At 37.8% G+C, this 24,687-nt stretch overlaps 1 protein-coding gene across 1 annotated transcript in view; it reads right to left on the reverse strand.

Annotated features, from left to right (window-relative positions):
- Mmp16 (matrix metallopeptidase 16) overlaps window positions 1-13,991 on the reverse strand; it is a 252,643-nt gene extending 238,652 nt beyond the window's left edge. Inside the window, exon 1 of the mRNA XM_006983265.4 lies at window positions 13,332-13,991. Coding sequence (XP_006983327.1) covers window positions 13,332-13,463 — 132 coding nt within the window. The 5' untranslated portion in view covers window positions 13,464-13,991. The remainder of the gene's footprint in view (window positions 1-13,331) is intronic.
- Between the last annotated feature and the right edge of the window lie 10,696 nt (window positions 13,992-24,687).

A 24,687-nucleotide genomic window follows, 5' to 3' on the forward strand; every position in this document is an offset into this window, starting at 1 on the left:
AAGGCTAGGGAGAGGTATGGGCTTTGACATTGAGAGTTCTTGCAGACAAGCCATGGAATAATACAGCATGTGAAGACTGGAGCTACTATGATCCAAAAATCAGGCCACATAAAAGAAATGAAAAGACTAGAGATTTATTTTAATAGAGGACATAAGGAAAAATGATCAGAAACTGTGGTTGAGGTTGTGTACAAAATCTAGGTACAGTGAGGTTGGTATCTAGCCTTGAAGTTTACGCTCATGTGGTAGGGAGTAGCAGCAATGTGGTTGAAAACGCGAGAAAACGTAGAGAGAAGAGATCAGTTCCTTGTTTATGAGGGTGACATATGAGAACACAAGTACAGCTGAGAAGAGAAAGGTAACTGGAAATTTTTTTTAAAAAATGGTGGTGGTCTTCTTATCATGTTTTAGCCATAGGGATTCACTACTCAACTAAAACCAAGTGCTAAGTGCTAATCAACAACAAACTCTATAGTTCAGCATTTTAACATTTCAATATGTTCTTTCCCATGCCAATTTAAGCAATACCATATATGAAATCATCACCAGTTAACATTAGCTTGGTTACTAGGTAGTAAAAAAACTACTTTAGATAAATAAAAACATTTTTAAAATATGAAAAGAATAAGTTTTGGCATCCATGTGACACCAACACAGCAATCAGAGAAATTAAAATACCCTTCACCTTGAAAGGCTTCTGGAGTCTCTGCAATCCTTCCATCTAACCCCGCCCCCTAGCCCTTTACCAATATCAGGCTGCTCTCTCTTGCCTTAGTTGTGTGTCCTTTCTCTGCAGTTTTGTGGAATGGAGTCATGGGGTTTCCTCTTTTTGTCCTGCTGTGTTCAGTCAACATTAATTATTTAGGGATTAATTCATGTTTTACTACTTATAACACTTCTTTCTTTTTTTATCATTCTTTTAATCTTTCCGTCTGTGGGGGCTGCTTATGAGAGGGGGCATACAAATGCCAGGGTACACATGTGTAGGTCAGAAGACAACCTCTGGTGCCAGCCCTCACTTGCTCCCTTATTTGAGACAAGGTCACTTGTGGTTTGCTGCTGCATATGTCAGGCCAGCTGGCCCATGGGCTGCTGTTTCTCTAGGCTCTCCTGTGCCCACCTCTCATCTCCTTGAGGTCTGGGGTTCTGCATGTTATCATGCTCAGCCTTGACATTTTCCGAAAGATCAAAACTGGTTTATTCACACTTGTACACTAATCACTTCACCCTTTCTCCCTAGAGCCTTCTCCCCAGCCCAGTTCACTCTTGTTTTACACTAGCTGTATCCCATCTATGGACACAGGAGAGTTTGTTGTCCCTGCTCACACAGGTGGAGATTTAGGTGGCCTCCCCTGTTTGGAATGCTTTTGAACATTCTTTGGGTCCCGAAAAGCCAAAGATAAACTTTCAGAGTTTCTAAGCCTAAAAGGCATTTGTTTTGCTTCATTTTTGGGAGATATTTTCAGTAACTGTGAAATTCTAAGTTAACTGTTTTGTTGTGCTTGGTTTTCTTTCCATTTAGTATTTCAAGGTGTTCTTTATAATTTCTGGCAAGAAATTTTCCTTCCTTTTTGGATTCCTTGCTGTATAAGCTATCTCCACGTCTGTGTCTAATATTGTTCTAATCTATCTGGTTAACCTCAGAGATGATCATCTCTGCAGCATGTGCCATCTGTGGGTTCTTGGATCTATGAATTTGCATAATTCCTGCAAAATTATTGGAAATTCCTAAAATAATTATTGGGAAAATGTCTTTTCTGTTTTTTTCTTTTGCTTATTTCTACCATTAACGTATATGTATAATATGGTCTTACACATTCTGTTCGTTTTAAAATTGTCTTTTCTTTGTGATTCATATGCATATTCATTCTGTTGTTGTGACCTAGTTTTTACTCAGTAATACTTAATATGCTTCTAACCTTCATTTCATTTTTATTTTATTTTCAATCTACCTATTATAATTTTGATCTCTTGAAGTTCAATTTGTAACTTTTTAAAAATATCTTTCATGTATCAACTTTTGAGCATAGATAATACAGTTGTAATTGCTTAATAGTCTTATTTCTAATTTTAATATCTATGTCTTACAAACACTGAGTTCTCTCTATATTCAGAACTAGTTTGTGTGTGTGTGTGTGTGTGTGTGTGTGTGTGTGAGTGTTCCTTTCCAAAATCATGAATTACGTGCACTATAGAGGAACTATTACTGTGTGTAACACATATGTGAAGGTTAGAATACAGCATCACATGCCTCTTTAGCTAGTCATTCTCCGCCTTATTTTCAGAGGCAGAGTCTAAATCAAGAGTTTGCTTATTCAGATAGGTTGACCAGTTAGCCCTAAGGATGCTTCTGTCCCCACCTCCCTAATTCTGGAGTTCAGGTCTCTGTTGCTGCAATCACTTCTTTTAAGTGAGTACTAGAGATCTGATCTCAGGTTTTCATGCTTGTGTGGCCATGATTTTACTGAATGATCAATCTCTGCATCCCTATGCTTGGTAAGTCTGTATTGGATGACAAATAAATGTTACCATTTGGTATATAAGATATTTATTGCAATAAATACTACAAAGCTTCACAGTTAAGTCACTTAGAAAGGAAATGATCCTTTCATACCTTTAAGAATTGTTAAGCAGAAGCACACAATGCTGCATTCAGGGCTACTTATTTCCCACTTACTATGGTAGGATAATTTTGGGTACTCTGCAAATACCCTGTGAAAATGAGATTTTCCTGTCTGGCTGGGGTAGGAGATAGGACTCTATTGCCATTGCTTCATAAGCACCAATTATTACATCCTCTAATCTACCTGGCTGCTTCCCCTCTCCCTAGTGACTTCACAGGGAGATACAGAAAGTGCAAGGAGAGAAACCTCCTACAGAACATTGATGTTCTCACTGTTTATAGTTATCTCCTCTCCAGTATATTGCCTGTGAACTCTAAGGATCTTGGTCTCACCAAGCTTAGTTCCCTCTGTATCTTGGGGGTCTGGGATGCCCAAACCAAGGTTTTCCCTTTTGGTCACTTTGCTGAAAACCATTTGACAGAGCTCATCTCATTTGGTTCCAATTCCCAGAGATAGTACATTCTCTACTAAACAGTAAGTTACTTAGAAACATGGTTTCATTTATTTTGTACATTGGGGGAGTTATTTTATAGTAAAGGGAATAAATAAAAAAAAATGTTATTTCATCTTTGTCCAATATCCATCCTTAACTCTTTATTCTTAAAACAAACATGATTATGATCTTCCCTGCTTTGCATATGAGTAACTGAAGAATTAATCAATAACTCAACTCGCTGGAGTTTAGAGTATGTAAGTGATACAACACTTAAAGCTTCCACACACACTGTGATACACTGCTTCAAGAGGAAACAACAAAGATATGGAATAAATATTTAACACTGAGGTTTTCACAAAACTAGCCAGAGTATTACCCTTGTAAGCTGGTTTAGACACAGATCTCCTTTAAAAGAACAATGAATCAATTATACGATTCTTAAAGCTACACACAGTAACAATCATAAGACCTGAAGATGTTATTTAATATCTATTGGTGAGTCACCAACTTGAACTCTTTACAAAAAAGTCAGAGACAGGATATAAGGCCTGTTGACAAAACATGGACATTTACTCCATTATTTTTGAGGCATCTCCTCTGTGTCTGAAGAAGTTTCCTTAATATTACAAATAAATATTCTGAAATAGTAAATCTATTATCTTGTACCATCTATCACAGAAATTACCAAAACTCATATAATATTACAGGCTATAACCACACACCCTCTCCTTCAGGGCACCATAATGTTGAGCTCTGGTGGAAAGTTTTCTTTTATGTTTTCTACAATGGTCAGTTCATTTCATCATAAAATATGATGAAATACTCATGACCTTTGAGCATCATATTTAATGGTAAGACTACATAGATACAAATAGTTGAGGAATAAGGTTACAAATCATCTAATATGATATGTAACTTCAGATTAGGTCTTAGAGAAGTTCCAAAGGTCTAATGATTAAAAATCATAAAAAACATTTAACCTTAAGATGTTATTGATCTGTAGATAATCACCATTGAATTTAGCAATCAAATCAAGGACCTCCTATTCAGTTTTAACCCAGGTAAGATTCTGCTTAGAATAGGTCCCTCAAATTCATTATGCATATTAAATATTTGTTGTTAGGTTGGGGTATAAAAGTTGTCATAAATGGAAGTATATCCAACATTCCTTATGGGGAACCTAGAAAGTACTTTTCACCTGAACTGACTTAGTTAGGAACCTGGGTTCCAGACACAGCCTCCCTGATTTAATCCTAGACTTCTCACTCAAACACTTCTTTTTAGTGTGTCTCTGTCAATAACTTTACCCTCTCTGACTACCTCCTCATTTCAAGATGGACAGAGTTGTGCTTCCTCACAAGACTGCAGTGATGATGATGAAATGTGCTAATGCAGGACAGTTAAGCACTTGCAGGGCTCCAGCATTCAATCTTTGTTACTTACCATTGTTTTTATGGTTATATTGAAACGTTTGAAGAAATCTGAGATCTTTCAATTTTGCTAATTATCTAGATGTCTTTCTAATTAGAATATAATGCCAAAAGCTGCCTATTTCTGCACTTCTAGTCCTGAGAGTTACTACAGGAAGTAAAACTCCCCCGACTCTCAGTCTCAGGGGTGACCAACTGATGACCTTGCTTCTGTGCTGCAGACTTGTGTTGTCTAAGGCCAATGAAGATCACACACCTGCTGCAAGAAAGCTCTACTCTAGTGACCCTAAGTTCCCCCTGAGTAAACAACTGTCCTGAGTCCCATAAAGGAACAAAGCGGGCAGGGACATGGGAAAAGCTGCTGCAATATTAAGAATGCTCAATCTCCAAAAAGGTTTTACCCATAACTGGCAATGTTCTGGACTTTCTAAGTTTGTTCTCAATGTCATACAAGCAGCTGGGCGTTTTCATTATTTTATGCAACCTGCTTGCTTCTCTTTCATTTAACTCATGATGAAAAAAGGGAGGGGTAGACACTTGGCTTCTCATAATATTTCCCAACTTGTAAAACAGCCTCCGAAAATTTCTGGAAACATTAAATGACTCAAGACACAGGGTAGAAGAAACAAATAGGCCCGTAAGAAGTAACAGGCCAGCAAATGTTAAAAGAAGGTATGAACACACAGGAGATAGATACCTAAAACAAAGACAAATATGAATCATTAGAAATCATTAACACACGATAGTGATTTAGCTCTGATGAGTTCACACGGAAAAATCCATCCAGTGCTATCCACTGAGTTTCATTATGTCACTCATGTGCTGAGGCATGTGCCTGTATTTTCCTCATGTCACATTAAATGCACATAATTTAGACATATGAAATATCATTCATGACAATATCCAGCTTCCTCTAAAAGAGGAAGGTTTATTCTGCCTTCACTTGGGTGCAGTTGAAATAAATACTAGAAAATTCCATCCCATTAAATAATTTATATCCTTCCAATAACTATCTCTCCTGAGAAAATAGCTTGTTTTATTTATCTATATGTCATTTAACATGTTTTCTAAAACATGAATGAGATTTGTGAATAGGTTATATCCTAATTAAATGTTGGTACTCTCTAATGTATTAATGAATGCCTTCTTATTCATATCCTTCTCACCTATAATAATCATTCATATAATGTGTCTAATATATTTTAAAGTAAAAGACTTCTAAAGTTCCTATTTAAATTAATCAGTTTCATTATTTTTTACTAACTTCTTATATGTCATAAAAACAATAGGCATAAACTGTATTTCAAAACCTGTCTTCATTGGAAAATAGTCATTTTTAATATGATCCTAATAAATATTAAGAGAATAATCAATAGATATTAAAGGATTAAATAACCTTTCTGTATTTTTTTAAATTGAATTTTTGCTACAAACAATGTAATAGGTATTATCAAATTAAATTCATCCCACCTCTGCTCTAAGACCATGAGTCACTTTGGCAAGTACAGTAACTGAAGACAAATAGATTTTGAACTCTTCCACAACTAAAAAGAATAACATATAAAGCAGTGCTACATCATAACATGCTTTATCATAGTGTTATGCTCAGAACACATTTTTTCTCCAAAGAAATGTTAATTTCCTTCTGAGTTTGGGAAATCTTGGTTCCAAGTGACTGCCATTCAAGCCAGGTGAAATCTTAAATCATAAGCTATGTGTTCACTGGCTTCTTCAAAAATCTGATTATCTATGAGTCATTCTGTGACATCTGATTCCACCTAGTTTCTTTGACTTTTAAACCAAGTTCTTCTAAGACATGATAGTCCTTAATAGACAGCTCAATTGTGCCCTCTAGCCTCTTTTAATATACTGCACCCAGAGGTCACATTTAATCAAACTTGCTATGTGGCTCACCAAGCTGCTCACGAATTCAAACAACAACAACAACAACAAAAATGTACCCGGGGTGTTGGTGATGAAACACCATGACAGAGCATCCACTCAGAGTGCTAAATGACAGGAAGCATCAATCAAGGAAGGTTTCATGAATGACCTCAAAAATCTACAAATAACTTTCCTAAGAAAAAGCAAGACAAGAGACATTTTGTTTCATAGGCATTACCTACATAACTACTTAGCATTTATGATTCTGCCTAGAATTTCTCATTGATTATATTAGCTGAATATTTTATGAAGCAAATGCAACCTAATTTCTCACAGTCAAAATAAAATATGTGGATAGAAAGATAAACTAGCACTCAGATGTGTCAAAATGATCTTCCTCAATAGGCAAAATGAAGATGCTTGATGCATAGGCAGATAGGTAAGACAAACAGATAGACAGACAGATGATAGGCAGGGATGATACATAATAGATGGTAGATTAGATAGATAAATATACAGACAGACAGACAGATAGATGATCGATAGATACCAACTTTGAGAAAAATCCTCAAAAGAACTTAACAACCTACTCCACCTTCCTTCTATAATAAAACTACCACTTGTGAGTGATGAATATATTTTTGTAGAATAACATTTTCATGTTACTAACATTTAATTTTTAAATTTGTTATCTTAGTAAAAGTTTGATTTTAAACATATGTCATCTGATGCCAGTATTTTTACTACGAGGGAGATTGAGATAATTTTTGAGAATGAAGTGCCCTTTGTTGCTAGAGATGGTAATATAGTTAGATGCAAGTTGTAACTATGCATAGCCCAAAGCATTATTTTTTGAAAAAAAAATTGAAATATCTACATTTGTAATCTAATTTGTCTGCAAATTTAGTGGTTAAGTAGGTATGTCCCACCCCTGATAGTTCATGAATATATATACCACATGTTCTGAAGCACAAAATAACTGCTGTAAATTTGGAAATGGCCTTTCTGTTAGTTGAGGGGGGTTGTTTGTTTTCTTTTTCTTTTGTTTATTTGTTTTTGCATTCTCTCATTGCTGTGGGAAAATCCCTAATAGAGCAACTTATGGGAACAATTTACTTGGGTTTGCAGCTGGAGAGTACAGGTCCTTGTGGAAGAAAACTTATGACAGCAGAAGCTTGTGACATTCCCTCAGCTTCCATTCCCCTTCTGATTTAGTCTTTATTTAGGTAATTATGGTAATCTAGAAAAATACCTCACAGACATATCCAGAGGTTTGCCTTCAAGGTGATTCTAGAGCTCTTCAAGTCCACTATCAATACAAATCACCACATCACTATGGACACTTTATTTTAATACTCACTTCTTAGAAAATGGCAGTGAAGAAATCACTCGCCCATGTTCAAAGGACTGAGTGACAGCACCAGAGCTGACGCCACCATCTCTTGACGTCTACTCCATGCTCCACGACACTCCATCAGAAACCACTTAATCATTCCCAAGGCTACATAAAAATGATTTTGTTAGCTCTCTCTGCCTTTGTAGAAAACACCCTTTTCCTGTTCATTTTTGGAACTTAATGTTCAAAGTTTGAGTACAATGGGTCTATATATTGAGCTTTAGTCCTATGTTTAGAGAGGAAGCACTTGGTTCTCAACTGACTAAAACTGCATAAGCTCTTTGACTTATAAAGTACTTTTAATATTCATGGTATTATTTAAACTAGGAACAGATTTCAGCAAACTCTGCCTTGTAATAGAAGGTGTAAGCTGAACTTAACATTCTATGATAGTAACAGATGACAAGACAAAATGTGAAAATCACATTCTTGAGCTAAACTGTCTAAGAAAAAAACCACAGGAATAAAATGTACTGATGTTAGTATGATTGATTTTCAGTACATTATAATACAAAAACATAAAAGATATTTAAATGAAAATTTTCAGACTAGCTGACATGTTCTAACCTGATAGACTATCATGTAATTTATTGCCATCATGTCAATGTCTTATGTATTAATACTGATTTAAAACTAGTAAAAATGATATCTAAAGAGTATCATGCAAGGAAATGAATCCAACAATATACATGCATATATTCATTCAATCACCAAAACAAGCTATAAAGCAAATAGTATCCTCATCTCTCAAATATGTGAGCTGAGTCTTCAGAGCATGATGAGTGCTCCAACAGAACCAATGGGATTAGATAGAAACCAGGAAATCTCGTGTCAGGATACATGCTCTTCATAAGTACATAACTCCACAAAAGGCAATGTGATCGACATAATTACATCCACAGATACTGAAATAAAATGTAGTGAAAAGTAGTGAGTAAAGGAACTATGACAATTGAAAATTCACAGGCAAAGGGGCCAGAAAATCCCCAAAGGAGCATGAGGAAATAAATCTTTCTCTTCCAACACTGAATAAATCCAACACATGGAGTCAAATATGTCATGGATATTCATTTTGGGCCTGAAAAACTTCTAATTAGTCGTTTACAAGTCTTCAGAACATGTACATTGTGAGTAGCTGCAGAGGGTCTCAAAATGAAATAAATTAACATGTAATAACACTAATCCAACTTTAGAAAAATAAGTATTAATCTGAACAAGTTCATTAAGATTTTCTACTTAGCAACTACATATTCTGTAGGAGAAAAAAGTAGAAACTTCAATACATCACTTTTAACTTGACTTTAAAGGTAACAAAGTGGTTGTTGAATCTAACTTGGTATTTATTTTCTAGAAGGGTCTCAAAAAGAAAATCCTGCTGCACAGGCAGAGATGGATCTGTAGGTCTCAGTGGACTTTTCTAGGTGATGTCAGGACAAAGGTGCCTCCCTAGTCTGTATGCCTTCAGAAGGGCTTCCTAAAGAACTCTACATTTGGACAAAACCTGTCTAGGCAACTTCCAGAGAGAATGGCAGAGCCAAAGTGAGAAGCTGGAGAGCCTTGGACTGTTAACTCCTGGTCCTCTGGTTATAGATTTAGGCCCTCTGAAACATTTCAAATGGCCAGCACATATAGAGTGTCTCGTTCAGCCTACAATCCCACAGCAGATACACACATTTATGAATTAATCACAGGGATCTTGTTGCAGATCACCTATAACTGCTCTGACACAGACTTATGGTATGCTGTAGGTAGAGGTTAGAGCTGGACATATTTTTTATGAGCTAATTAAATAATGAGTCTTGAACATTTAAGCAAACAGAAAGCAAGAAATAAGAAAAGAAGCATCTCAACATACAGTACTTTTAAATCTATAAAATAGAAGTGCTTTTATATCTTAAAACATCTCATAATGAATTACTGGCAATGTCAAATGCAGTACATAGCTATCCAAATGAAACTTTGACCTTTTAAATAGATCAGACAAACCTGAAAACACTGATCAGGTAACAACCTGTTATATAAACAAACTACATGAAAATTTAAGAAAGAGTTGCACTTACAATGCACAACTCTTTCAAGAAATTATCCATATGGCATATGTAATCTTTTTTTCCTGATATAAGGAAATCCAATTTTGCCTCAGTAAGATTGTTTTCCCCAAAAACCATAATCATCATCTTCCACTTAGCTCTATGCACCATTCAGTTTTACATGGTTTACTTTTACCATAAAGCTGCCTTTAAATGGTTTCCCTCTTAACAAAAATGGATTATTGTTTGAAAATCAATCTAGAAATGTTCATACATATGACATGCTGTAAAAGTTGATAAGTTATTGTCATCATGAACTATAATGTATTTCAAATTTCATAACAAAAAATGTGTGCACCCCGAAAATAAGCCCCAGAATCATGAAAATCTCCAGTTCCTGGGAATGACATTAAGAATAAAATGATTTTAAAACTGTAGGAAAAAAATCACAATTTATTGTTAATAATTTATCTCAGTTTCAGACTGTCCAATGACAGCAGTTTTTGACTTTCGGTTAATATTAGTCATGCTACTCCTTTTTAATGAGGTGACTTACACTATTCCCACTTCGAGGATACAGAGAGACTTCAGTGAATGAATATTCACCTACAACTTAAGGAGGGGCTGAGAAATGCAGGGGATCTATCCATAGTACTACCTTTGATAGGATCTGTTTCTTTATTTAATACATACTTCATTTCCTTTTTCAAAAACTCAAAAATATCCCTTTACCGTTGGCTTTCATAAGAATATCAAAATTTTTCTAGCATCTATTTTGAAAGTGGAATGTTTATTTTCTTAAAAATATTATTTTTCTTAAATGTTTATTTTCTTAAAATAAAATCAAACCGGATAGAGTTAACATGAATATCTCTGCCCAACCCCTCCTACAGGAAAAAAAATACAGGTTTTTCAACCTTAAATCATACAGACAAACTATGGGAGAATCACAAATTAAGTTCTGCAATGAATAAAGCATTGCAATCTTAGTTGTCAGCATAAAAGGCATATCTCCAAAGTGCTGGTCCAACTTAATAACTTAAAAAAATCAGGATTCTATGAGCCTCAAGCATGTTTGATGATATTACTGCTTTTCTTTTGCCTTTGAGAATCAATGGAATAAAACAACCTCAGTATGTATGTTTTGCAACCAAGACTAGAGCACAATTTCTTTTCTCCTAGAAAAGAAATAATGGAACATTCTTCCCTTTAGCATTTCCTATTAGAAAGCAATATCTACTCAACTTTCATCAGGTATAAACACAAGTCAGATATGTCCTATTATCTTATGTTCTGTATAATATTTTGATTTCACTAACAGCTAGTTGTATATTTACTATCAGCTACTTGTAATATATAGAATATATACATACATGCATAAATATACACACATATATATACACACATATGCTTAGAAATCCAACCAAAGAAGTGCTCAAGAGCATCCAAAGGGACTTGGAAGTAATACAAACTGTGTATCACAATCTCCTATAAATCATTAGAAAAATTCTCTTTGTGTTAAGTAAGCTTACTAAGGTCTCAGAGAGCACATGACTCTTTCATCTGTCAGATAAATCTTTGCATTGTGCAATAAACATGGCTGGAAAAACTCAAATATCCCCACAAAATGGGAAAGTGGCTCTGTGAACCACATAAATCTTGAAAGACAGAAAGAGATATTTGAAATTCAATATGAAATCGTTTTTATAAAATGCCTCAACCTCTTTCAGGTAACAATATCTGGTTGAACTGACTGAGAGATTCCAACATAACGAAATAGAATCTAATCTATATTTAGTCTCACAAAACAAACCTAATAATCATCAAAACAGTCATGTCATTCCATCTTGTAAATGTAAGTTAGTTTCCCAAAGCAGGTAGCTATCCACCCAGGCTCAGATTCCCACAGGAAGCCAGATGCTAGCCAGCACTTACTCTAACATCCTCCCCCTCACCCCTCACCACAGTCTCCTTTCCCACCAAGCAACAGCCCCTTCTCTATATAGCATTATAAACTACAGCTTGCCATTTTCATTCCTTCAGCCTATGAATCCATAACTCCTTTATTTCAATTAAATTATCTCTTGATTTAAATGTTAGTACAAAACTTATAGTGGCATGTAGTTCAGAAAGTTCAAATTGGCTATCATGAAAAGTCTGGACCTTTCTTTCCGTCGCTGTTTTCAGGCAGAAATATCAAGCTCTGTGCTTCAAAGGGTTAAACTATTTTGGTTTTCAAATTGTTGTTTCTTTGAAACAGATTCCTACTTAACATCTGCAAACTTCCTTAATCCCTGTGATGATGGCGCTTACTTTTTCAAATACATTGCTTCTGCCCCATTATATGGAGTCCAAAGGACAGTCCCTAGAAGCCTCTGCCTGCACACATGGCACTTATTATGAACACTTTGCTTATAAATTGGTTGCATGAAACATGTTCAAACCCTGTGCAACAGGTCCTGCTATTGTATAAACATAAGCTCCTAACACCACAACAGGAAGCTTCAAGACAACAATGCAAGTATCACACCAATCAATGCAGTTTCGGTCTTAATTCTTTCGAGATATAATGAAGCCATGGTAGCTAATCAGGAGAAGTTTGTTTTACCCAGACCCTCCCACAGTGTCAACCTTAAGTGTAAGGTTAATGGAAGGAACTGTGTCACAGCCCAGGTGTGCACGCCTTTCATTGATTTACTGCACATGACTAGCTTTAGTGCTCAGCTGATGACAGGAAGAGAGCGCTTTGGCAAAGGTCTGACAAGTCCTTATCCTTAAGTTCCCTATTGCTTCTGCTGTTTGTTCCCAAAATGATCACAGTAAAACAAATGGCAATCTAAGACAACTAGGCTTTGTCGTGTCAGTGTGAATTCAAATTAAAAACACACCTCCGAACTATTAGACGGGGCCACGTTTATTTCCAGCCCCCCTGGGAAGGGAGAGAGCAGGCACTTAAAGGCGATGGATTTCATGTGCTCAGTACAGTTAGATCTAGTTACAAGTGTATTAAGTTATGTCTAATAGAAAGACACTGCCTGCTCGAGTGTTTTATCACGAAGTGATGTTATTAAGCATATCAAGTATTCCCATGCTCTCTTTGGATTCTTTGATTTTTATCCTCCCTTTGTTAGGCACAGACCACAAGGAGAAATATTGCAGGAACAATACCCAGGCGGCACATGATGCCAGCCATCAATGCTGTTTCCTAGCTGTGTATCCAGTATAAACTCAAGCTTTCTTATAAAGCTACACGCTTGTTCTAGATAGAGCTTTGCCTCTTCCCTGGCTAAGCAGCACCAGCATGCTACAATGAGTCTCTGCGCGTGCAACCTCGTGCTTTGTGCAGCTGGGGATAACGGATTGTCGGTCTCCAGGCATCCATCACCTACAACACTGGCAAACTCAACAAGGGTTTTGGTGGCTGGCTGCAAGGGAAACAATGTGCTCCAAGATGCAAGGATCCGACGAGTGAAGGAAAGGTTCCAGCGAGCAGCCAGCCGAGGGGAGAGGAAGAAAGCTCTGTACTCTTACCTCCACATTGAAATACTGCTCCGTTCCGCAGACCGTAGCACATAAAATCCAAAGCAAGGTTTGCAAGAAAAACACCCCTGAACGATGCACGAAATCCAACCTTCTTCCAGTGCTGAATGCGAGTAAGATCATAGTGAACTGTGCCTCTACGGATGGACGAGCTCCCCTGCGTTTTCTCCCTCTTTCCCAATGCCCACTCCCTCGTTTCCTTTCAAAAAAAGTCCTCGGGTGGGTAAGGAGCTTGCAGGTTCACCCACCCCTCCAGGGGAGGAGATCAGCGCCGGGGCAGGCAGTCTGGGAGGAGCGGAGGAAAGGCAGGGTCAGCGGCGGCGAGTGTTCACCATCCTCACCCTGCTGTCGCCCGGAACGTGGCGCCCAAGTTCAGCCGCGGTTCCGACTCCCAGCGCCGCTGAGTCGCAGCCGCCGCCTCCAGCCCGTGCGTCCTCCGCCTCCTCCACCTCCTACGCCGCCGGTGCCCCCAGTTTCTGCGGGAAGGGCCTCCGCCGCTCCCAGCTCACTGCCTCTGCTGTTCCTTCCCTCCTCTCCGCTCCCCTCCAGAATGTTCACCCGGAATCTACATAGCTCCTCCTTCTCGGGGTCTGTGATGCTCTCGGGGGGCCCGCGCGTGCACACACTCAAACCACACACGCGCGCGCGCACGCTCCGTCCTAGACACACACACACACACACACACACACACACACACACACACACACACACACACACGGATACACAAGGCCCGAAACACACGCAGGCGCGCTTCTTAAAGGAGAAGGCTTGTAAAGGCTGCCTCTTGGCTACTGTAAGAAGCCCTGAGTTAGGTACCCGGCCTTTGAGCAGGGCCCTAGTTGGTGATGAACTCTTTTTTCTTTTTACCTGCCCTCATCCAGAAATCTGATACCTAGGACCCCCGGAAGAATCCATTCCTACATCTCCCCGGCCCCTAACCTCACATCTAAAAACAGTGCTCCCCTCCCCATCCAGCGCTTGGGTGGGGCTTGGTCTGTGGACCCTGTTGGAAGCTGAGGAGCAGACCAGGCCTGTCTTGAAGAGTATTTGGCATCTTATTTGGAGAGGTTCAAAGAGATCCCTGGCGCTGGAAAACAGAACAACACCCAGGTTCCTGTGGGTTGCTTGATGGTGTGGGTCAGTAACCAAGGCTGATCAAGTTTGTAAGCTGGAGATGGCAAACCTGCCATCAAAAACTTTGTGAGGGTCCTTAATCCTGTGGCCTGGTATCTCCCGGGATCATTGTATTCTACCTAATAGGCTCAGGGAATCAGCACAGTTTTTGGTCAGAGAGCAGTCAAATTCAGAATCGGCATTAAACTGCCCTATTCAAATGAGTGGTAAGCACACAGATTTGATGACTCCAAAGACAGGGTCCTTAAGAGGGAGCAGAGCTCCCCACCCCCACCCCCACTTCCACCCCTCCCGTTCCAGGTTCCAGGGGTGAACAGCTGACAGACAAGGGCGAGAGGAAGGTGCTGAGAGCAGATCAGAGGGGGAAGGGGGCCGTCTAGAAAGAGCCCAGAGAACTGCAGGAGCTGGAGGGAGACTGCTGGCATGCCAGGCTGGCAAACAGGGGCAGGGAACTTCAGAAGAGGCTGCAAAAAGGGAGCTGAACAGAGGCAGTGCGAGGCAGTGGACAGAGGAGGCAGCAACTACCAGCCCTTGGCAGGTGACTGTTGGCTGAAGAGAGAGGGGGAAGGGAAGAAGGCAGGCATCTGTCTGAGGGCAAGGCCAATAAATGTGCTTCTGCTTGGCAGCCAGTAGAGGGAAAGAGGAGCCCACGGGAGAGAAAAGCAGCCAGAGCAGTGGGGAGCAGTGTTCCAGGTACATGACAACTGCCTAGGCAAAATGGAAGAGAGAACTGACAAGATGCATTTCATGGTCAGTCAGTAAAGCAAGAAGCGGAAGACAAGAGGTCACATTTAGTAAACAGATGGAAAATGTTGAAAAAAAATAGTTTGCCAAGCATTGTAATAATTTGTATATGATATCTGGCTCGTGGAGAATGGACAGAAGAAAAGAAGTTTCCTGTTATTGCTTTATTAGAACCTGTGGGACACATTCAGCCACTTGAGTTGAGACTCAGGGAGCTCGTTCTGACTGTCTTCCCTGTGGGTGTGTGTCATGAAGACATATTAAAAAGCTGTGTGGATGGCTGGGGCTTCCTGGTCTCCAGCCCAGCTGATAAAGAAAATCCTAGAAATCCAAGTTTCTGAGAGACCTTCTCAAGGAATTAAAATGGTGAGCAACAGACGAGGGCAGGGAGCCTGGTGTGCTTTTTGGCTGTCTGTGTGACATGACTAACACGTGTCTCCTCCCCCTCCCTCCCTCCCTCCCTCTCTCTCTCTCTCTCTCTCTCTCTCTCTCTCTCTCTCTCTCTCTCTCTCTCTCTCTCTCACACACACACACACACACACACACACACACACACACACGCACACACACACACACACACACAAATAGGCACACACGGAACTATTTTACATGTCCATTACATCTAACAAGATGCAAATTATGAAGGCCTTACTAAATAATCGAGAATATTAGAGGACGGTTATCAAGAAAGAGGAAGAGATGGCCAGGCTGTGGTAGCACACACCTTTAATCCCAGTACTCGGGAGGGAGGCATAGCTAGGCAGATCTCTGTAAGTTTGAGGCCAACCTGGTCTACAGAGAGAGATCCAGGACAGGCACCAAAACTACACAGAGAAACCTTGTCTCAAAAAACCAAAAAAAAAAAGAAAGAAAGAAAGAAAGAAAGAAAGAAAGAAAGAAAGAAAGAAAGAAAGAAAGAAAGAAAGAAAAAGGAAAAGAAAGAAAAAAAGAAAAAAGAAAGCAAAGAGAAAGTCGGGCCTGCTAGGTGGTAACCAAGGAGTCATTTCCTAAAGAAACTTGGAAAGGAGAAAGAGATGGATGGTTGTGTGCAAAAGTATGTGGAGGTGGGCTTGCAGTAATATATTAAGGTAAGGAATCAATCAAATAAACAAAAAATTAAAATAAATACATATCTATAGAAGGGTATCTTTAAAATTATCATGAGATTGGCCATAGGTCAAATTGCTTATAAAGAGATAATAACAAAAAATTTCAAAAGCAATCAAATTGGACAAATGGGATGAGCTCAGAAATCTATACTTTCAAATAACAATCCTAAGGAAAGAAAGAAACATTCAAAACAGGAAATACTAAATTTAGGAACATAAAAAAAAGATAAAAAGTGAAATTATTCATTTACATTTATTAATCTGAATTATTAACATCCACCAGTGAACAAAGAAAGAAGGTATTTGAGGTTCCAGGAACAACTAACAAATAAAACACAGTCTCATTTCAATAATGGAATTCAGGATGCAGAGTTCAGAGAGAGAGAGAGATTAATTATCACAACATTGTAAGAATTCAGGTAGTCATATATGAAAGATACTCTACAGTAGACTAGAATAAGCAACTGATATTCCTCGAGGGTCTTTGGAGAAAGCCTCACAGAGTAAGTGATCTTCATAGAATCTTGTAAAATATATAGAAATCAATTAGGAAGATAAGAAACAAAAGGACATTTCAGACCTGTTGTGCAATGAAACAATGAATATGCAAGAAGGCATTTGTAGAAGTACAGATATTGTGTAAAGGGTAAATGCTGGGGCATGTTTAAACAGTCAAGGTTAGAGGTCACTGGGATGAGGAGCAACAAAGAACAATGCATGTCAGACTCAGCTTAATGCTTTCCCTGAAGAAATTCTTAGAAAGAGGTCATTGAATTTGTTATGCCTTTGTGTGGTATGTGAACTATGGAAACTCACTTTCTCAAAGTTCTTCTATCTTGTGTTTCCTAAAATATCTTTGTAGACATTTTCATACTTCACTAATGAGTCTAGAATAATAATACCTGCTATGGACTCAGCTGAAAACCTACAGATAGGTACTCAATTTTATTGTCAGAGGTTTGCATTCCATTTCTAACCTATTAGCTGTGCTTCTTTTTAAGGCCCAGGGATATAGGAAATTCCCTGTTCTCATATCTAATAATATGTGAACTTCTTACTTAGTGGTTTTCTCAGAGAGGATGTTGATAACCTATCTAAAGTAAATTAAAATACTGATTACCATTTTTCCCTTTAGGATGTTAATGAATTCTTTCCTCACAATTCCTGTCTCTTGCTGTGTGTGCTTTTCGTCATAGGCCTTCTCTGTTATAGAAATTTCAGAAAACTAATAATCCCATAATTACCTGTGACTAAAGGAAACGGAGGAGAGAAAACTAATAAGAAAGCTAAGGAGAAAGTGTAATTGCCCCAGCAAAGGCCAATGGCAATTCTATAAAGTGTCACCTGGGAGATATAGAGACTGAAACAGTAAATAATACCTCTACCCTTCCAGAGAACAATGGCAGACAGTTAAAAGTGAACAATTTGGTGACATGTTGGTGTTTGAGGGTAAGTATAGCTGCTTACAAAACAACAGAGGTAAATTATATTCTTTATAAATACCATTGAACCAGATTTCTTAGAATATAGTCCTAAAAATGATTTTTATAGTGTGAGAAGTTACATCAGCTGTTCTACCATACCAGTATGCGTACTTCCTTCCATATTTGTATCAGTTAAACCTATAAAGCTTTTAAATAAAAAAAATCCAATGCATAATTAGTGTCAAGCCACTGGCATACTATTACTACAGGGGGTATGCATATGCAAATCAGACCTTGTTATTTAAATTTGCTGTCTGGATGGAACTTTAAGGCTTAGGAAGTTGTCAGAAATGAATACTTACTGATTCCACCAGCTCTCCCTGTGACTCACAATTGTGAGAAAACTGAGATGCCCTGTTCTAGAGTTTGCACAGAGTAGAGGTCCTTGCACTGAATCCACCACTGTAATAATAGTAACATTATATTTGAGTCAAGTTGCTAACTGATTCCAACCAGGGTAATCCTTATGGTGATGAAATGATACTCATTTCCCGAGAAATAAAAATCACATGAGCTGAAGTTATTTACATGACTGATTACTTTGGGTAGCGTGGTGTTCTTTAACAAATTATATGGTAATTAAGAAAAAAATTGGGAAAAAGAGCTCAGTGGACAAGATGTTTACTGTACAAACAAGAGAACTTAATATTAGATGCCCAGTACTCAAGTAAATGCCAGATAGTTGATAACCCCAGCACTTGGAAGTGGATCTCTGGGTCTCACCAGCAAACCAATATAGCTGAAAAGATTAACCCCAGATTCAGCAAGGGATCCTGTCTCCAAAATAAGGTGGAGAAACAAGTGAGGAAGACATTGTGGTAGTACTGTCTTGTGTCCACATGTGCTTGCATGGAGAAACACACTAGAACACACAAGTACACACATAATTATCCACACACAAAAAACATATATATACACTCATTAAAAAGAAGAAAAAAATTGCTAGTTGAATCATTGCCAGTGAAAATAACTTTTTTTCCCCATGTTTCCTTGATTTATTCTCTATTTTCTCCTCCACAATCGTCTGTTTCCCAAATTATTGGTCATTTGTTTATTTGTCAATTTTCCTTCATTTATCATTCATTAATTCCCATTAAATACCAACCACTAAAGATATGAGAAGATAAACGTGAAGTGGGTTAAGATGAAGTAACTTAGATTGGTTAGGTTCTAAGATTAAGGAGAAGAAAGTCTTGGACGTTAAAGTTGTTTTCATTTGTGATTATTGTTGAAATAAAGATATGACAGTATAAAACACTTAAAAAATGTTTAGCAAAAATTAGCAAGTATCCAGGGTTGGCCCCAGATCCTCCAATTCTCTTGATCTTGGGAGTGTTTGAAGTTCAGAGGTCCAAACTAGCTTAGGCATGTGTGAAAGCCTACAGACTTGGGAAGTAGAGAAATAATAGTCCTCATATCATTCGGTCAATGGAGGAATTTCTGTCCTTATTTGTATTGTGTCATCAAGACCAGGCTATTCCTCAGAAAGTACACTAACATCTTTCACAGTGACTTTAGTTTAAGGACAGCACATATTAGGATTTATAGAAGCTCAAATTCTAACTTGGTTCTCCTCTCAGCTACCATTTTACTAAGAAGTAAGTTCTTCCCTCTTAAGATTTTATCATGTACTCCTATTGTGATGATTTTTCAGATCTATTTCTTCAAATACAAATCCAGTTCTTGGATCTCAAATTCATATCATCATTTTCACTTAAAAGTCAGCATATCCTTCAACAAGCTCACCACTTTTTCTTTATGCTAGTTTTGCTTGTTTGTCTTTAGTTTCCCATTTCAGCCAAGACCCACTAATGAACCAACCTTTGAATATACCTTTGACTCTTGTGGTAATTTATGTCCAGGACTGAATCAGAAGCCAGTAGCTATGGTATCATTTTTGTCCATTGCCACTCTGATTCATTCTTTCCCTGCACTGCAATTAACTGTTGTCCCTGTAAATTCATGCTCTTGAGAGTTTGCAGCATTTCTATCATGTTGTGTACCATACATACTTTGTTTTTTTTTTTTTGTTTGTTTGTTTCCAATGGGACCACTCTTTAAATAGCCTTGTTAACACAGCTATACATTCTAAAATTGAAAGAATATTTTAAATGCCCTCTTCCTAAATTCCTAAATAATAACAATTCCTTAATAATGAAAGGATAGAAAATTGAAGCTTGCCAAAATTTAGAAAGTTATGTGAATAGTTAGTAAAGGAAAATAGTGCATATTTTTATTTGTACCATATTGCTTATTTATAAGCAAAGTACTATTATAAATGACTTTAGACATATAAGTAAATAGTATGAAAAAAATAGCAACCCATGTGTCTTGGTTAGGGTTTCTATTGCTGTGAAAAGACACCATGATCACAGCAACTCTTGTAAAGGAAACTCTTAAAAACATTTAAAGAGGTGGCTTACAGTTTCAGAGGTTTAGTTCATTCTCATCATGATGGACATAGCAGCATGCAAGCAGACATGGTGCTTGATCTTAGAGTTCTACATCTTGATTGTCAAGCAACAGGAAGTGAACTGAGATACTGAGTGTGGCTTGAACATATATGACACTGCAAAGCCTATCTTCACAGTGACAACTTCCTCCAACAAGGACACACCCACTCCCATGAAGTCGTACCTCCTGATAGTGCCACTTCCTTTGGGGGCCATTGCTGCGGGGAGGTTCTGTATGGCAAATGTGTTGCTCTGATTGGTCAATAAATAAAACACTGATTGGCCAGTGGCCAGGCAGGAAGTATAGGCAGCACTAACAGAGAGGAGAAAAAAAAGAATAGGATGGCAGAAGGAGTCACTGCCAGCCCCTGCCAGAACAAGCAGAATGTGAAGATGCCGGTAAGCCATGAGCCATGTGGCAAGGTATAGATTTATGGAAATGGATTAATTTAAGCTATAAGAACAGTTAGCAAGAAGTCTTCCACGGCCATATAGTTTGTAAGCAATATAAGTCTCTGCGTTTACTTGGTTATGTCTGAGCGGCTGTGGGATTGGCTGGTGACAAAGATTTGTCCTGACTGTAGGTAAGGCAGAAACACTCTAGCTACAAATGGCGCCCAACGAGTTGGCAAGAGTTTCCACCTAAAACCTGAGAAAAGATTCTAAAACGGAGCTAAAAACAGCTTCCTAATTGTCTCTCTCAAATGAGCCGGAGCTGCCGGTTTGAGCTACTTGTGGGTTCCTGGCATGCACTCGACCTACAGTATGGCAGGAATGAGGCATCTGCAAGTGGCACATTAAGCTGCATGGTGGATTTAGCCTTTGCTAGTACAAAACAAAAAAAGAGGTTTCTGGGCTTCAAGGTGCTTGGATAAAAGCATAGACCCACGATAGCTTCCAGAGCTTGTAGTAAACGTACCACCGCCATGTTGGGAAGCTGAGGTGGGCGGAGCCAGCAGCCATAGGGCCATTTCAGTCTTACAAATGCTGCAGTTTAAAGCAATAGATTCACAATAAGACAGATTCAGATGTAATAGTTTACAGTGTGTGTAAAATATATGTAGGCTTGAAAGAGACAAAAAAGGTGATATATGCAGTTATATAAACAAATAAATAGTTTTAAAAAATAAAGTCTTTAAAGAGACAGTAAAGTTAATATAAAAAATAAGCCACGTAAAGATGAATATTACACAGAGAATCTGGATTGTGTTGTCTTTGGGATTTTTAACTGCAGAAAAACATTTGATCATAAAAGATGTTGAGTTAAACCAATATGTATATTTTAAAGATACCTTGACTTTAAAATTTGGATATAAGGATGTGTTGCTTTGGAAAGGAGACTCTGCTTTTGTTCCCACAGAAAGCCAGAGGCTATGCATTTGTTGCAGATTAAGATACATCAGGTTTGACCAGCCAAGACCCCCTGAAAGGTCTCTGATGACACCATGGCCCAGATGATCCAACATCCAGATTGGATTCAAGGCAACTGGCTCAGACAATACAGCCTCATGGACTACTCCATAATCCTAAAATTTTCTTTGTGTCCCCATAAGATACAGCATCCCCCTCCAACAGGAAGTAGTAAGAGAATGCCCAAATTCCCAAATTATATGTAATTTTACTTTGTTAAGGTTAAAACCTTCCTTTTTGAAAAAAAAAGAAAAAGAAAAGGGGAAGTGCTGTGGGTTGTTCTGTATGGCAAATGTGTTGCTCTGATTGGTCAATAAATAAAATACCGATTGGCCAGTGGCTAGGCAGGAAGTATAGGCGGCACTAACAGTGAGGAGAAAAAAAAGAACAGGAAGGCAGAAGGAGTCACTGCCAGCCACTGTCAGGACAAGCAGAATGTGAAGATGTTGGTAAGCCATGAGCCACATAGCAAGGTATAGATTTATGGAAATGGATTAATTTAAGCTATAAGAACAATTAGCAAGAAGCCTGCCATGGCCATACAGTTTGTAAGCAATATAAGTCTCTGCGTTTACTTGGTTGGGTCTGAGCGGCTGTGGGACTGGCTGGTGACAAAGATTTGTCCTGACTGTGGGCAAGGCAGGAACACTCTAGCTACAGGCCATTTTCTTTCAAACCACCATAACATGTTAAGAAATAGTTTCATTTTTAATTTAGTGGTGGTATGCAAATAATAAAATAGTCTAAAGTTCAAGAGTATTCTTGATTACTAATTATGTCATAGTTTCATAATGATAGATCTAATGAGAAATGAGAATTATAATGGAGCTGGTTGGTACAATAGGAGACTTGAGAATCCCTTTAGACGTTTACATAGCATTGGGAAATTTATTCTTTCTAGTTTTATTATATTTATACAGTGGGATTCCATGTTCATAAAGAGTTGTGAGAATTCAATGAGATATTTATGTGCAGAAGATCCAGGAAATATGTAAATAATAAACAGAGTTAATTGCAACTGTATTATCTAATATACATAATATACAACTTAATATACATACAGTATGTGGGCAGGAAAGACCAACTGTGCCTGGCTACTGTTTAGAGTGAAGACGTGATGGGGAGAAACAACTGCTTTGCTATTAATTAGCATTGATACAAATGATGAAGTTTATTATAATTCAACAAAAGAAAAAGAACTTTAGCATGACAGATTTTAATATTTTTATGAAAATATAATTAGCTCCTTTTAAACTATTACACGTATTAGGTGTACATTTTATTAGTTCACAGGCAAAGAGAAGAAAATAGAAAACAGAATGGAAATTAGATTGACTTTTATTAAAAGTCATAAAATCACAATGAAAATATATAATGTAAAACTGAGAATTTTTCATTAAAATAGGAGTATTGGATTGAAATCTAAACTTGAGTTCATGAAACCGCTTATCAGCTAATTTCCAACCATAATGAGAGAGCAAGCATCCAAATGAAATACCCTTTTTTATATCTTTTGGAAGAAAAATAAAAGTAAATTAATCCATATCAGCACACTTAACATTAAGCAAGGATATAATAAAAAGAGGAAACAGCAAATATTCTTAGTTCTGGTATGTTTATGTTTTCATTATACATTTTATCATTCTGAAATTGTTCAATCTCCATTATCTTTAATTTCTTCTCTACTAGGGTAGGCAGAGTTATTCTGTCCTTGTTTCTCACTATTGAACTCAAGATGGTAATGAAGGCGGTGTTGTCCATACCCTTGCTGATTACTGTTTGCTCATGTGCTGAACAGTGGCTGTAGTACTATCTTAGAGTTAACAAAGAGTTACTCCTCACACACATTTATAGTGTCCCTCCAAGACAATTTCCTTATAGAGTATATTAGGTTTCTGGTTGTTTTTAAAAGTTTCATTAAGGCATCTGCCTCTATTTACATTAAACCTATACTTTTCTATTAACTTCAGTTTAACAGATTAGTGACTCGTTCATGTTAAATTATGAAAGTACCAATGTCTACAACTCTAGAAGTATATAAAAACTTTTTTCCTAAAAAATAGTAAGAGTTGGCACTCTTAAATCCTGAGTCTTTCTGCATCTTGATAAGCCATATTTGGTTGATATCCGCCAAAGGGCTGCCCTTTTCTGACAGAGAGGAGGTACAGAAGAGGGACTAGGAGGAGAGGAAGGACGGGAAACTGTGGTTGGGATGTAAAAAAGATAATTAAGTTAAAAAATTAATATCAAAAAATAATCGCAGTCAACTAGATAGGTAGTTCATTTTGTAAAGCCTTGGTAGGGATGAAGACCTAATCTAGAACTCACATAACATGTAGACAAGGTGGCACATGCTTATAATTCCAGTCATAGCTGGAGAGGAGGAGAGGAGATGAGTAGACCCTTGGGGTTCCATGGATAACAGTCTAACTTACTTAGAGTAGTTCTAGGTCAAACAGAGACCCTGTCTTGAACCAAAGGAGGAAGTGACCTTAAAAACAGTACCAGAACTTGCCCTCATGACACACATACATGAATACATGCATGCATACACATATAAAGCATCAGTCATTTCAAACGAGCTAAGACTTAAAATAAAGTTTTCACATATTTATAAATAATGTAAAATAATGCCATTCAATTATTATTCATCTAATTTTGATGAAATATGTAAATGTTCTTAGGAACATTAAAACTTACTAATGTGATCAATGCCTATCACTATATCAGTTGTATCAGAAATTCAAAAGTAGGCCAGAGAGATGAAATCCTTAGGGCCTACATGGTGGAAGGAGACAACCAACTCCAGAAAGTTGTCTCCCAACCTCCGTGCATGTGCCATGGCGCGCGCACGCACACACACACACACACACACACACACACACACACACACAGTAAATAAAAATGTAATGCAATTTTTAAAAGGTGTTTAGAGTTATCCTGGGGTATATAGCAAGTCTAAGCTCAGCCTAGGATACATGTCAAAAATGATACTGCCTTAAAAATGAAATAA

Source organism: Peromyscus maniculatus, chromosome 2, assembly GCF_049852395.1.
Source record: "Peromyscus maniculatus bairdii isolate BWxNUB_F1_BW_parent chromosome 2, HU_Pman_BW_mat_3.1, whole genome shotgun sequence".
Taxonomy (NCBI): domain Eukaryota; kingdom Metazoa; phylum Chordata; class Mammalia; order Rodentia; family Cricetidae; genus Peromyscus; species Peromyscus maniculatus.